Source organism: Leptosomus discolor, chromosome 7 (assembly GCF_034619465.1).
Source record: "Leptosomus discolor isolate bLepDis1 chromosome 7, bLepDis1.hap2, whole genome shotgun sequence".
Lineage (NCBI taxonomy): Eukaryota > Metazoa > Chordata > Aves > Leptosomiformes > Leptosomidae > Leptosomus > Leptosomus discolor.
The window spans coordinates 42,583,330-42,596,724 of record NC_141397.1 but is presented as its reverse complement, the minus strand read 5'-3'; the positions used below and the strand labels follow the sequence as shown (position 1 = coordinate 42,596,724).

Genomic DNA, 13,395 nt, shown 5'->3' with positions numbered 1-13,395 from the left:
AGCCTGCAGACCCAGGGGTTGGTGGGAGTGTGAGGAGGTGCCCTGGAGCAGAGCTCCTCTGGGCAGGTTGGGGAGCCCGAGTGCTGCACGAGGCCTGTGGTTTCCGGTGGCCTCGCTGAGGGCCGCAGCAGAGAGCGGGGAGCCGGCCACAACGGGGCAGTCGCTATTAACTGTGAAGTGAGCAGCAGAGGGCAGTTTTGGCCCGGGGGGCTGTGTTAGTCTTTGGTGGCCCCTGGAGAGGTGTCTTTCCGTGAACTCTGGAGTCTTTCTTCCCTATACGGGCTTCTGTTGTCTCGGCCCTCTGTTTGCCCGTTCTCCCGTTTCCTTGCCTTGGTTTCTCTTGGTTTCTCTGCATACGCCCAGGACGTGCCAGTCTAGGTGGCAAAGATGTCCTCGACCGTCTTCCTGCCTGAGGCTCCCTACAACACTGTAACTAAAAAGCTGGTCGACATCTCGGTGAAGGGATGTCCCAAACCACCTGGGTGGCAGAGGTAGAAGTACGTTCCCTTCACCTGCAGCCCCCTCACTGGGCTGCAAGTCGGAGAGGGCGCCTCTTCCCTCCCTGGCCTGCGGAGCCGCTGCACGAGCTGGCAGAGCCTCGCCTGGCAGCATGTGCGTGAAGAGAAAGAACCTTTTTCACTGGGGTATGGGGAGGGGAATGGAAAGGAGCGGGTCGAGAGGCAGTGGTCGCGGAAGGGATCAGTCGCCTTTTTAGCACAGACTCTAGTTGAGAGGAGAGAGAGAGAGAGACTGTAGGCAGCACTGACAAGAGTGGAGGGTCTGCAGGGGAGATGTGGGTTCCCTCTTTAGCTCTTGAATAGTCGCAAGCTTCCAATGGAATTGGCTACGTGCTGCAGGCCCGTGTCCGAGGTGCCGCTGCGGTGAGGTTCTCGGTGTCCATGGTGCCATTGTGATGAGGCTCGCTACATTCCAGGCACGAGGAGGGAGCCTGTCAGAGCAAGCGTGGAAGCCACGGAGGGCAGTTTGTCATCCTCAGTTCTTCTTTCAAACGCTTAACGCTTGACTGGGATACGAGAGCTGCAGGCTGGGAGAGGTACCCGGGTGAGCTCTGTGAGAAAGGGAACATGAGTGGAACCAAAGAGCGCAAGTCTTCTCACGAGCAGCAGCGACTGGATGGCAGAGGGAAGCGCAAAGTCTCTGTCGTGGACGAAAAAATCAAAGGGCTTTTCTTCAAATTTTGGGGAGGGGGAAGAGAAGGATGAATTTGAACAACCCACAATGTCCTTTGAGTGGTACCTCAACTATGACCAGCCCCAGAAAAAGAAAAGGAAAGTGCTCAAGCCCTCTGTGTCAGCTGGGGAGAAAGACCAAGGGCACAGCAAACCGGACGGCTGCAGAGCCAGTGCCACCAGCTCAAGCCCAAGCCAGAAAAGTCCAAGCCGCAAGCGAACCAATGAGACAGAGGCAGAGAAGGAACTACCAGAGTCTCGTGAACCAAAGCGGGTAAGGTTTTGAAGGATCCGAAAAGGAAGAAAGGAGGTGGCATCAGCTGTTCTCGGGCCTCTGGCACCTGGGGCTTGTTAGTTTTCCCCTTGGAAGTGCTGGGCTTGGTTCTGCACCAGGGTGTGCTTGGGGTGTCTCATTGGTACTAGGTCTGTGACTCTTGGTTCCTGCCGGGAGCCACCGTGTGTTTCGTATGCTCTATGCCGCAGGCATTGCTTTGTGCTGTTGGAGCGGAGCTCTGCTGGAAAAGTGGGTGAAGAGAGAGAGGGGAGTAAAGAAATGCAATAGGCAAACCCCTCTTTATTAAAAAATGGGGGGGGGGTGTGGGGGGGTGGTGTGTATTTAAAAGAGAACACCTTCAGCTCAGTCCTCGTAGGAGAGCATATTGGGCGTGATCTACTTTTAAGCATGCAGAATACCTTGAGATGTGGGTCACCTTCGAATCCAACCTAATGTGCAGTGCAGCTCCACCCGCCAGCGAGGTTCCCCTGTCCCTCCTCCCAAGTATCGATGCGTCTCTAAAATGGACCTTTCAAAAATCTCTGTCAGCACTACAATTTTCTTAACGAAATCCGTTGGCCTCCAGAAGTGGGGGACAAGTGGGAGATCTGGTGTTAACAGTGCAGCTGATTCTAGAAGACAGAACGGTAGGGGTCGGACAGACCTTCTTGGGTGAAAGCTTGAAAAATGAGCATTATTTCTGTACAAATTCATAGCCACATGAGTGCCAGGGTTTTGTATATAAACAGGGACTGATGTGCAAAACCTTTAGTGCCTCATCTTTTTACTCAAGTCTGGAACACTTTGCTCTTCAAAACAGTGTTTTTCCACTCTCGGCAGCATTTTAAATCCCTGCTTTGCCATTCGTTCTAGCAAGTGCCTCCTATCAAAGTTTTAGGTTTCCCTCAGCTCGTGAGATTCCCCTCTCCTCTGCCACTGTGGATGGCTCTTAGTGGAGGGAGCGGAGCGATTCCGATCCCAAATTTTGGCTTCTTTGTATTCACAGCCTGGACAGAGCCACAGTAACGTGGCAGAAGGGCAGCCTCCCCGTGAGGCTACGTTGTGGCGCAAGCTGAGGAGCGTTGAGGGGCTTATTCGACATAGCAAACAAAATGCAGTTCAGTGCTGTTTGTATGCTGGCAGGATGCAACGTTCTGCTGTATTGTTGGCTTACGTGCACGGACATCCTCTCCTTCCAGATACTTTTAGATGTGCCACCACCGTTACCAGACAACCCGCTGGCCCTGCTCCCGGCCCGTTACCGCCCTGTTCCTTGCATCAAGTCCACTGCCCGCTCCCAGGCAAAAGGGAAAGGTATGCTGGGCAGGAAAATAGGTTTGAGCGGGGCTGCAGCCATTGTTTGTGGGAGAGAGTGGGAGCAGATGCCGGCTGGGTTCAAGCCCTTCTGTTGGGGTCTGGTGTCCTGCGTCTGATGCCCAGAGCCTAGGTTTCAGAGGAAGGGGGCTGCTCTCCCACATGCTCTAGCAGAAATGAGGAAGATCCTTTGCTGACCCTTCCTGAGGCTTGGGCTTTGGACTTGCCCTTTCTGAACTAGGTGGCAGGTCTTTTAGAGAAGACTTCGCCCTTTAGGTCGCTTCTGCGTGACTCCAATTGGTGTCTGCTGTGCCATTCAGCAGGGTGGGCTCTTCTTTTCTCCGCTCTCTTCTTACTCCAAGTCTTTCACTTTACAGCAGTGTCGTCACCAGCTGAAGAGAGTGAAGAAGGTTTTAAAGGCTGCCGGGTGTATTCAAGGATGCCCGTGTATTCGGGTTCCAAGGCTACCTCCTTGCCCGAGATGCTGTCTCTGTATCAGCAATGCGTCAGAGTGCTCAGTAACAACATGGACTGCAAGTACCTTTCCTCATCTGTCTTAAAGTCCTGAGCCGTGCCTGGCGTCTTGGTAGCTTGTTTGTATACCTCTCCGCAGCATCTGGCTTGGAGCATGTGAAGAGTTGCCCCTTGTTGCAAGGCAAGCTAGCTAGTAGGGGACAGATCCCACTGAAAGCTCAGGTGCTGCGGGACTCAGCACCCAGCATGCTTTCAGGGAGTGCTAAAGCGCTGGAAATAGTGTGAGACAGAGTCTTGCGCACACACCTCTTGACTTGGAGGTACTGGTGCCCGACGGCTCCCTAGAGCTACGGCACCTACGGTTCCTTCCTCCTTGCCCTCCTATTGCGTGGCGTCACGCAGCACTGCAGGTTTTTCCACCGCGTTTCAAGGCGTCAAGCCCTTTCCTCGGCAAGCAAGAAGCAGGATCGATACTGTGTGCATCTTGCTTTGCTCTAGCAATCCACGAAGCGAGTGGCGTCCCTTTCTCAGCTCTGAGGCCAGTATTGGAGAGATGCACCCCAGAGCAGCTGTGTCGCATGGAGGAATGTAATCATGTGAGTGCCTTGGCCTGGGGAAGGGAGGGTGAGGTGTGGAAGTGATGTTCTGTCCTCACTTGCAACAGCAGAATGGTAAAGACCAACGCTCTTTATAGCAAGGGGTGGCTTTTGCTAGTCTCGAGTTCCTGCATTTGCCATCGGCCGATCTCTTGCTGCAAGTTGGCCCCTAAGCCGTCTTGCCCTCTGTGCTATTCCAGTGGCACTGGCACTAGCTGGTGCCGAGGGAGAGAGGGGAGTGAAGGTGTCAGGAGGGATCCTAGCTTACGTGTGCCTTTGCTTCAGTTCCTCACTGAGGATACGGACCAACTGTGGCGCAATCACTGTCTCCGAGACTTCAAGAATGAGAAGCCAGAAGAGGCTGAGTCCTGGCGGGAGGCGTACTTTCGGCTTCGCGATGCACGCGAGCAGCGGCTGCTCGTGTTAGTAGGGAAGTTCAGCTCGGCTTATGCCAACAAACCCAGAGGTAAAGTAGGGCTGAATGACCAGAGCGGGGTCTGGGAATGCTGCCTAGGGGATATCTTTGGGGCGAGGGGGGTGGAAGGTCTTTTGAATGCCTGGTTGAAATCTAGTCCAATTTAGGAGATGCCTAGCTCTCTGTTCTTTCTGTGGCGGCCTTTGCTTAGTGGCAGGCTCTTGATTTCATCCATAGCGGTGTCGATGCGGACTAGACAGGGCAGAAAACCGGGGGGAGGGAGGCGGCGGGGGGGGGGGGGCATTCCTCCTCTTTTGGTGAACCTAATGAGAGCTACCGACCCGATCAGTCTGGTTTCTCACGGCCCATGTTGTGACTGCAAGAGGTTCGGAGCTTAGGGACGAGGCTATCACCAGAGCTTGGGAATGGGTGGACTGGGGAGAGGTGGCTGGAGCTTGCTGTAATAAGGCAAGCACTGAGGAGCCTCCTTTATATATAGTAGGTTGGGTCCAAGCAACGTTTCCCTCTGGCCTCCTACAGGCAGAGTGACCAAGGTGGCACTTATGGACTGTGCAGCGAAGCCCGCTTGGAACGTACACAGGAGACGAGAGCGGTTGGGAACTGGAGGACCTCCTCTTCCAAAGACCAAGTGAGCGTCTCTCTTTTCCTGGGAGCCCCTGCCAGCTTCCCGCTGAAGCTCTGCATCTGGCAGGAAAGGATACCGTGCGTCTGGGAGGTCTTTGTGCGGTGAAACTTGTAACTGTAATAGGCTCTTTCTTGCTGGGACGTATGGAGATCCTGGGCACCGCTGGCTCCGTGCGATATCAGCCGTGCTGCTGCGAACAGGTGTGGCTCGTGTCTGAAGAATCGCACCAGACCACAGGGATTCCCTTACTGCAGCGTCTGTCCCACCTCTGTTTCAGTACAAAACCAGTCCCGTACGTACCTAGCCAAAGCCGCGCTCCTGTGAGCGAGGAGCACTCGCGCGACGGGCCCAGCACCAGCAGCGCCCATTCTGTCTCTATCCCATCTTCAGCTAGAACCCGCTCCTCTAGTGGCGCCAGGAAACGACAAGGGAAGAGTAAGTACCAACTGCGGAACGTCCCTGTGGTCTCCTCGAGCTCCTCCTTTACAAACACATGAACCCGCTGCTTCTGCTGTGAGAGAAATGCAGGCTATGCAGGAGGGTTAACGTTGGTGGCCTCTCTTCTCTCCTCTCCCTAAGGAGAGCGTGAGAAAGACTGCCCAAACTTCTTGCAGAAGAAAAAGCATAGGGAAACAGCCGATTCGCCTGTCTGCTCGGCGCTGACTGTGTCAGCCTGTCCTAACGGTCCTAGTGAGGCAGAAACCCTGCCTTTTCCCTCCTGCTGTCCTTTGGTGCCTGTCCAGCCGTTTGGAACAAGGAAATTGTAGTGCAGCTCCCCTGGGAGGGAAGCAGGGAGAGTTTAAGCAGAGATCTGCGTTCCTGCAGTGCAGAAAGCAGAGTGGGCTCTCCTTGGTCTGTGACCTGAAAATACGACGAGCCACGATCAGAGAGCACACGCTTAGGCCCGCCTTGCGTCTCTTCTGCCAGGGCCGCGGCTTTGAATTGCTCTCTGCTCTCCTAGTCTGTGACTGCTGCTTTACCGCGTGGGGTTCTTGTTTGCTTTGTTTTGTTGGTTTGTTTTTTTTTCCCTTCTCTTTCTCTGTCGCAGACCTTTCACCCGTGACGGCAAAAACGAACAAAGATTTTCAGAAGAGCTTCTCTCGGAGATGAGTTTGCAGTGCAGATCTGGGACTTTCTCTCTCATGGGCGACTGGGAGTGAAGAGGGAGAAAGTACCCCACCCCCCTCAACAGCCCTTCTCGTTGAACTCTTTGGAGGCTGCCGCTGCTGGGAGAGGATTCGATCTGCACAAGACGACGGCACAGTGTTTTCTCTTTACTCTGGTCCCTTTCTCAGGTTCAAGCCCCCCTCTTTTCCCCCTGCCCTTAACATCCTGTTTCGGGCGCTGTCATTGGAAGATGGAGCGACTATTTGCTATTTGACCTCTTAATAAATGATAGAATTGTTTTAATTGATATTAAACTGCTCCTCTATCCCGCCTGTATTATTTACGTCGCTCCCAGTAGTCTCCCTCCTCCCAGTCCAGTACAAGGACCGGCCTCTCTGTGGCTCGAGCTGGCAGGAACCCATCTGTCTGAGGGGAGACACTGGGTGTCACTGGAGTCACTCCCCATGATCTGGTACCTGCTGGGCTCCAAGTCCCACCCGGACTCTCTGGGGCGGGTAGGACCGGCGGCCCATTTGCTCGTCAGTCCTTTGGCAAGCACGTCGAGTCCCGAGGCTTTGCTCTCTACCCATGTATGTTAATGAAACCTTAGCTCTTGACCTTTCCTCTGCTGTTACTATAGGTCTTGCACAGGTGCTTACGTTGCTGTGCAGGGGTGCCAAGAGGCCTTGGGGACTTGTGCTCTGCTGCTGTGGTCTTCTGCTGGCTACTGGGAATAAAACTAGGAGGGGGTTGGGGAGAAATTTTACTGCGCACCAAGTCAGGTTTTAACTTTTCTTTTTTTTTTTTTTTCCTTTCCCCTTGAAGAGAGAGAGGGGACTTTGCCTCTCAAATTGCAGACAGCTTTTAAATGTCGATGGAGGCATCGGCTTGTCTCTTGTAGTGGAAAGAAGGAATGATTTTGTCGTGTTCTCTGTGTGGAACTGGGAAGGATTTCTTTCCAGTTTGGAAGCCGTTTCCCCTGTATCTTTTGCCCTGACCCCCTCTTTGGAAAAAAAAAGCAAGGATTTTAGTCTTTGAACCTGAAGCCGCTTGACTGGGGTTGGAGGGAAGCGAATAACGGAACGCGGTTTGTTTCTAGTGCGTGCACACTTCATAGCCGGCGTTCAAAACGCTCGGTTGTACTTGGGGTGTGAGGAACTGGAGCTCTGGAAGGAGCAGGTGTGCGACGTGAGCCTGCAGACCCAGGGGTTGGTGGGAGTGTGAGGAGGTGCCCTGGAGCAGAGCTCCTCTGGGCAGGTTGGGGAGCCCGAGTGCTGCACGAGGCCTGTGGTTTCCGGTGGCCTCGCTGAGGCCGCAGCAGAGAGCGGGGAGCCGGCCACAACGGGGCAGTCGCTATTAACTGTGAAGTGAGCAGCAGAGGGCAGTTTTGGCCCGGGGGGCTGTGTTAGTCTTTGGTGGCCCCTGGAGAGGTGTCTTTCCGTGAACTCTGGAGTCTTTCTTCCCTATACGGGCTTCTGTTGTCTCGGCCCTCTGTTTGCCCGTTCTCCCGTTTCCTTGCCTTGGTTTCTCTTGGTTTCTCTGCATACGCCCAGGACGTGCCAGTCTAGGTGGCAAAGATGTCCTCGACCGTCTTCCTGCCTGAGGCTCCCTACAACACTGTAACTAAAAAGCTGGTCGACATCTCGGTGAAGGGATGTCCCAAACCACCTGGGTGGCAGAGGTAGAAGTACGTTCCCTTCACCTGCAGCCCCCTCACTGGGCTGCAAGTCGGAGAGGGCGCCTCTTCCCTCCCTGGCCTGCGGAGCCGCTGCACGAGCTGGCAGAGCCTCGCCTGGCAGCATGTGCGTGAAGAGAAAGAACCTTTTTCACTGGGGTATGGGGAGGGGAATGGAAAGGAGCGGGTCGAGAGGCAGTGGTCGCGGAAGGGATCAGTCGCCTTTTTAGCACAGACTCTAGTTGAGAGGAGAGAGAGAGAGAGACTGTAGGCAGCACTGACAAGAGTGGAGGGTCTGCAGGGGAGATGTGGGTTCCCTCTTTAGCTCTTGAATAGTCGCAAGCTTCCAATGGAATTGGCTACGTGCTGCAGGCCCGTGTCCGAGGTGCCGCTGCGGTGAGGTTCTCGGTGTCCATGGTGCCATTGTGATGAGGCTCGCTACATTCCAGGCACGAGGAGGGAGCCTGTCAGAGCAAGCGTGGAAGCCACGGAGGGCAGTTTGTCATCCTCAGTTCTTCTTTCAAACGCTTAACGCTTGACTGGGATACGAGAGCTGCAGGCTGGGAGAGGTACCCGGGTGAGCTCTGTGAGAAAGGGAACATGAGTGGAACCAAAGAGCGCAAGTCTTCTCACGAGCAGCAGCGACTGGATGGCAGAGGGAAGCGCAAAGTCTCTGTCGTGGACGAAAAATCAAAGGGCTTTTCTTCAAATTTTGGGGAGGGGGAAGAGAAGGATGAATTTGAACAACCCACAATGTCCTTTGAGTGGTACCTCAACTATGACCAGCCCCAGAAAAAGAAAAGGAAAGTGCTCAAGCCCTCTGTGTCAGCTGGGGAGAAAGACCAAGGGCACAGCAAACCGGACGGCTGCAGAGCCAGTGCCACCAGCTCAAGCCCAAGCCAGAAAAGTCCAAGCCGCAAGCGAACCAATGAGACAGAGGCAGAGAAGGAACTACCAGAGTCTCGTGAACCAAAGCGGGTAAGGTTTTGAAGGATCCGAAAAGGAAGAAAGGAGGTGGCATCAGCTGTTCTCGGGCCTCTGGCACCTGGGGCTTGTTAGTTTTCCCCTTGGAAGTGCTGGGCTTGGTTCTGCACCAGGGTGTGCTTGGGGTGTCTCATTGGTACTAGGTCTGTGACTCTTGGTTCCTGCCGGGAGCCACCGTGTGTTTCGTATGCTCTATGCCGCAGGCATTGCTTTGTGCTGTTGGAGCGGAGCTCTGCTGGAAAAGTGGGTGAAGAGAGAGAGGGGAGTAAAGAAATGCAATAGGCAAACCCCTCTTTATTAAAAAATGGGGGGGGGGTGTGGGGGGGTGGTGTGTATTTAAAAGAGAACACCTTCAGCTCAGTCCTCGTAGGAGAGCATATTGGGCGTGATCTACTTTTAAGCATGCAGAATACCTTGAGATGTGGGTCACCTTCGAATCCAACCTAATGTGCAGTGCAGCTCCACCCGCCAGCGAGGTTCCCCTGTCCCTCCTCCCAAGTATCGATGCGTCTCTAAAATGGACCTTTCAAAAATCTCTGTCAGCACTACAATTTTCTTAACGAAATCCGTTGGCCTCCAGAAGTGGGGGACAAGTGGGAGATCTGGTGTTAACAGTGCAGCTGATTCTAGAAGACAGAACGGTAGGGGTCGGACAGACCTTCTTGGGTGAAAGCTTGAAAAATGAGCATTATTTCTGTACAAATTCATAGCCACATGAGTGCCAGGGTTTTGTATATAAACAGGGACTGATGTGCAAAACCTTTAGTGCCTCATCTTTTTACTCAAGTCTGGAACACTTTGCTCTTCAAAACAGTGTTTTTCCACTCTCGGCAGCATTTTAAATCCCTGCTTTGCCATTCGTTCTAGCAAGTGCCTCCTATCAAAGTTTTAGGTTTCCCTCAGCTCGTGAGATTCCCCTCTCCTCTGCCACTGTGGATGGCTCTTAGTGGAGGGAGCGGAGCGATTCCGATCCCAAATTTTGGCTTCTTTGTATTCACAGCCTGGACAGAGCCACAGTAACGTGGCAGAAGGGCAGCCTCCCCGTGAGGCTACGTTGTGGCGCAAGCTGAGGAGCGTTGAGGGGCTTATTCGACATAGCAAACAAAATGCAGTTCAGTGCTGTTTGTATGCTGGCAGGATGCAACGTTCTGCTGTATTGTTGGCTTACGTGCACGGACATCCTCTCCTTCCAGATACTTTTAGATGTGCCACCACCGTTACCAGACAACCCGCTGGCCCTGCTCCCGGCCCGTTACCGCCCTGTTCCTTGCATCAAGTCCACTGCCCGCTCCCAGGCAAAAGGGAAAGGTATGCTGGGCAGGAAAATAGGTTTGAGCGGGGCTGCAGCCATTGTTTGTGGGAGAGAGTGGGAGCAGATGCCGGCTGGGTTCAAGCCCTTCTGTTGGGGTCTGGTGTCCTGCGTCTGATGCCCAGAGCCTAGGTTTCAGAGGAAGGGGGCTGCTCTCCCACATGCTCTAGCAGAAATGAGGAAGATCCTTTGCTGACCCTTCCTGAGGCTTGGGCTTTGGACTTGCCCTTTCTGAACTAGGTGGCAGGTCTTTTAGAGAAGACTTCGCCCTTTAGGTCGCTTCTGCGTGACTCCAATTGGTGTCTGCTGTGCCATTCAGCAGGGTGGGCTCTTCTTTTCTCCGCTCTCTTCTTACTCCAAGTCTTTCACTTTACAGCAGTGTCGTCACCAGCTGAAGAGAGTGAAGAAGGTTTTAAAGGCTGCCGGGTGTATTCAAGGATGCCCGTGTATTCGGGTTCCAAGGCTACCTCCTTGCCCGAGATGCTGTCTCTGTATCAGCAATGCGTCAGAGTGCTCAGTAACAACATGGACTGCAAGTACCTTTCCTCATCTGTCTTAAAGTCCTGAGCCGTGCCTGGCGTCTTGGTAGCTTGTTTGTATACCTCTCCGCAGCATCTGGCTTGGAGCATGTGAAGAGTTGCCCCTTGTTGCAAGGCAAGCTAGCTAGTAGGGGACAGATCCCACTGAAAGCTCAGGTGCTGCGGGACTCAGCACCCAGCATGCTTTCAGGGAGTGCTAAAGCGCTGGAAATAGTGTGAGACAGAGTCTTGCGCACACACCTCTTGACTTGGAGGTACTGGTGCCCGACGGCTCCCTAGAGCTACGGCACCTACGGTTCCTTCCTCCTTGCCCTCCTATTGCGTGGCGTCACGCAGCACTGCAGGTTTTTCCACCGCGTTTCAAGGCGTCAAGCCCTTTCCTCGGCAAGCAAGAAGCAGGATCGATACTGTGTGCATCTTGCTTTGCTCTAGCAATCCACGAAGCGAGTGGCGTCCCTTTCTCAGCTCTGAGGCCAGTATTGGAGAGATGCACCCCAGAGCAGCTGTGTCGCATGGAGGAATGTAATCATGTGAGTGCCTTGGCCTGGGGAAGGGAGGGTGAGGTGTGGAAGTGATGTTCTGTCCTCACTTGCAACAGCAGAATGGTAAAGACCAACGCTCTTTATAGCAAGGGGTGGCTTTTGCTAGTCTCGAGTTCCTGCATTTGCCATCGGCCGATCTCTTGCTGCAAGTTGGCCCCTAAGCCGTCTTGCCCTCTGTGCTATTCCAGTGGCACTGGCACTAGCTGGTGCCGAGGGAGAGAGGGGAGTGAAGGTGTCAGGAGGGATCCCAGCTTACGTGTGCCTTTGCTTCAGTTCCTCACTGAGGATACGGACCAACTGTGGCGCAATCACTGTCTCCGAGACTTCAAGAATGAGAAGCCAGAAGAGGCTGAGTCCTGGCGGGAGGCGTACTTTCGGCTTCGCGATGCACGCGAGCAGCGGCTGCTCGTGTTAGTAGGGAAGATCAGCTCGGCTTATGCCAACAAACCCAGAGGTAAAGTAGGGCTGAATGACCAGAGCGGGGTCTGGGAATGCTGCCTAGGGGATATCTTTGGGGCGAGGGGGGTGGAAGGTCTTTTGAATGCCTGGTTGAAATCTAGTCCAATTTAGGAGATGCCTAGCTCTCTGTTCTTTCTGTGGCGGCCTTTGCTTAGTGGCAGGCTCTTGATTTCATCCATAGCGGTGTCGATGCGGACTAGACAGGGCAGAAAACCGGGGGGAGGGAGGCGGCGGGGGGGGGGGGCATTCCTCCTCTTTTGGTGAACCTAATGAGAGCTACCGACCCGATCAGTCTGGTTTCTCACGGCCCATGTTGTGACTGCAAGAGGTTCGGAGCTTAGGGACGAGGCTATCACCAGAGCTTGGGAATGGGTGGACTGGGGAGAGGTGGCTGGAGCTTGCTGTAATAAGGCAAGCACTGAGGAGCCTCCTTTATATATAGTAGGTTGGGTCCAAGCAACGTTTCCCTCTGGCCTCCTACAGGCAGAGTGACCAAGGTGGCACTTATGGACTGTGCAGCGAAGCCCGCTTGGAACGTACACAGGAGACGAGAGCGGTTGGGAACTGGAGGACCTCCTCTTCCAAAGACCAAGTGAGCGTCTCTCTTTTCCTGGGAGCCCCTGCCAGCTTCCCGCTGAAGCTCTGCATCTGGCAGGAAAGGATACCGTGCGTCTGGGAGGTGTTTGTGCGGTGAAACTTGTAACTGTAATAGGCTCTTTCTTGCTGGGACGTATGGAGATCCTGGGCACCGCTGGCTCCGTGCGATATCAGCCGTGCTGCTGCGAACAGGTGTGGCTCGTGTCTGAAGAATCGCACCAGACCACAGGGATTCCCTTACTGCAGCGTCTGTCCCACCTCTGTTTCAGTACAAAACCAGTCCCGTACGTACCTAGCCAAAGCCGCGCTCCTGTGAGCGAGGAGCACTCGTGCGACGGGCCCAGCACCAGCAGCGCCCATTCTGTCTCTATCCCATCTTCAGCTAGAACCCGCTCCTCTAGTGGCGCCAGGAAACGACAAGGGAAGAGTAAGTACCAACTGCGGAACGTCCCTGTGGTCTCCTCGAGCTCCTCCTTTACAAACACATGAACCCGCTGCTTCTGCTGTGAGAGAAATGCAGGCTATGCAGGAGGGTTAACGTTGGTGGCCTCTCTTCTCTCCTCTCCCTAAGGAGAGCGTGAGAAAGACTGCCCAAACTTCTTGCAGAAGAAAAAGCATAGGGAAACAGCCGATTCGCCTGTCTGCTCGGCGCTGACTGTGTCAGCCTGTCCTAACGGTCCTAGTGAGGCAGAAACCCTGCCTTTTCCCTCCTGCTGTCCTTTGGTGCCTGTCCAGCCGTTTGGAACAAGGAAATTGTAGTGCAGCTCCCCTGGGAGGGAAGCAGGGAGAGTTTAAGCAGAGATCTGCGTTCCTGCAGTGCAGAAAGCAGAGTGGGCTCTCCTTGGTCTGTGACCTGAAAATACGACGAGCCACGATCAGAGAGCACACGCTTAGGCCCGCCTTGCGTCTCTTCTGCCAGGGCCGCGGCTTTGAATTGCTCTCTGCTCTCCTAGTCTGTGACTGCTGCTTTACCGCGTGGGGTTCTTGTTTGCTTTGTTTTGTTGGTTTGTTTTTTTTTCCCTTCTCTTTCTCTGTCGCAGACCTTTCACCCGTGACGGCAAAAACGAACAAAGATTTTCAGAAGAGCTTCTCTCGGAGATGAGTTTGCAGTGCAGATCTGGGACTTTCTCTCTCATGGGCGACTGGGAGTGAAGAGGGAGAAAGTACCCCACCCCCCTCAACAGCCCTTCTCGTTGAACTCTTTGGAGGCTGCCGCTGCTGGGAGAGGATTCGATCTGCACAAGACGACGGCACAGTGTTTTCTCTTTACTCTG

The 13,395-nt window shown here is 54.1% G+C and overlaps 1 protein-coding gene across 1 annotated transcript; it reads left to right on the top strand.

The window, feature by feature from the left end:
• The first annotated feature begins 1,134 nt into the window (after positions 1-1,134).
• LOC147415264 (elongin-A-like) lies at positions 1,135-12,120 on the top strand. The gene is made up of 9 exons (XM_086468577.1): positions 1,135-1,464; positions 2,664-2,778; positions 3,156-3,311; positions 3,751-3,848; positions 4,134-4,314; positions 4,804-4,912; positions 5,187-5,344; positions 11,388-11,519; positions 12,008-12,120. The coding sequence occupies exons 1-9, from the start codon at positions 1,135-1,137 to the stop codon at positions 12,118-12,120; spliced, it is 1,392 nt and encodes a 463-aa protein (XP_086324703.1).
• Positions 12,121-13,395: the final 1,275 nt, after the last annotated feature.

Excerpts from the sequence above, each read along its gene's own strand:
- LOC147415264 (XM_086468577.1), top strand. The coding sequence starts at position 1,135 with ATGGCAGAGGGAAGCGCAAAGTCTCTGTCGTGGACGAAAAAATCAAAG. Across the intron at positions 4,315-4,803 it reads TTATGCCAACAAACCCAGAG|GCAGAGTGACCAAGGTGGCA; the intron begins GTAAAGTAGGGC and ends GGCCTCCTACAG. Across the intron at positions 5,345-11,387 it reads CAGGAAACGACAAGGGAAGA|ACTTCAAGAATGAGAAGCCA; the intron begins GTAAGTACCAAC and ends ACTGTCTCCGAG.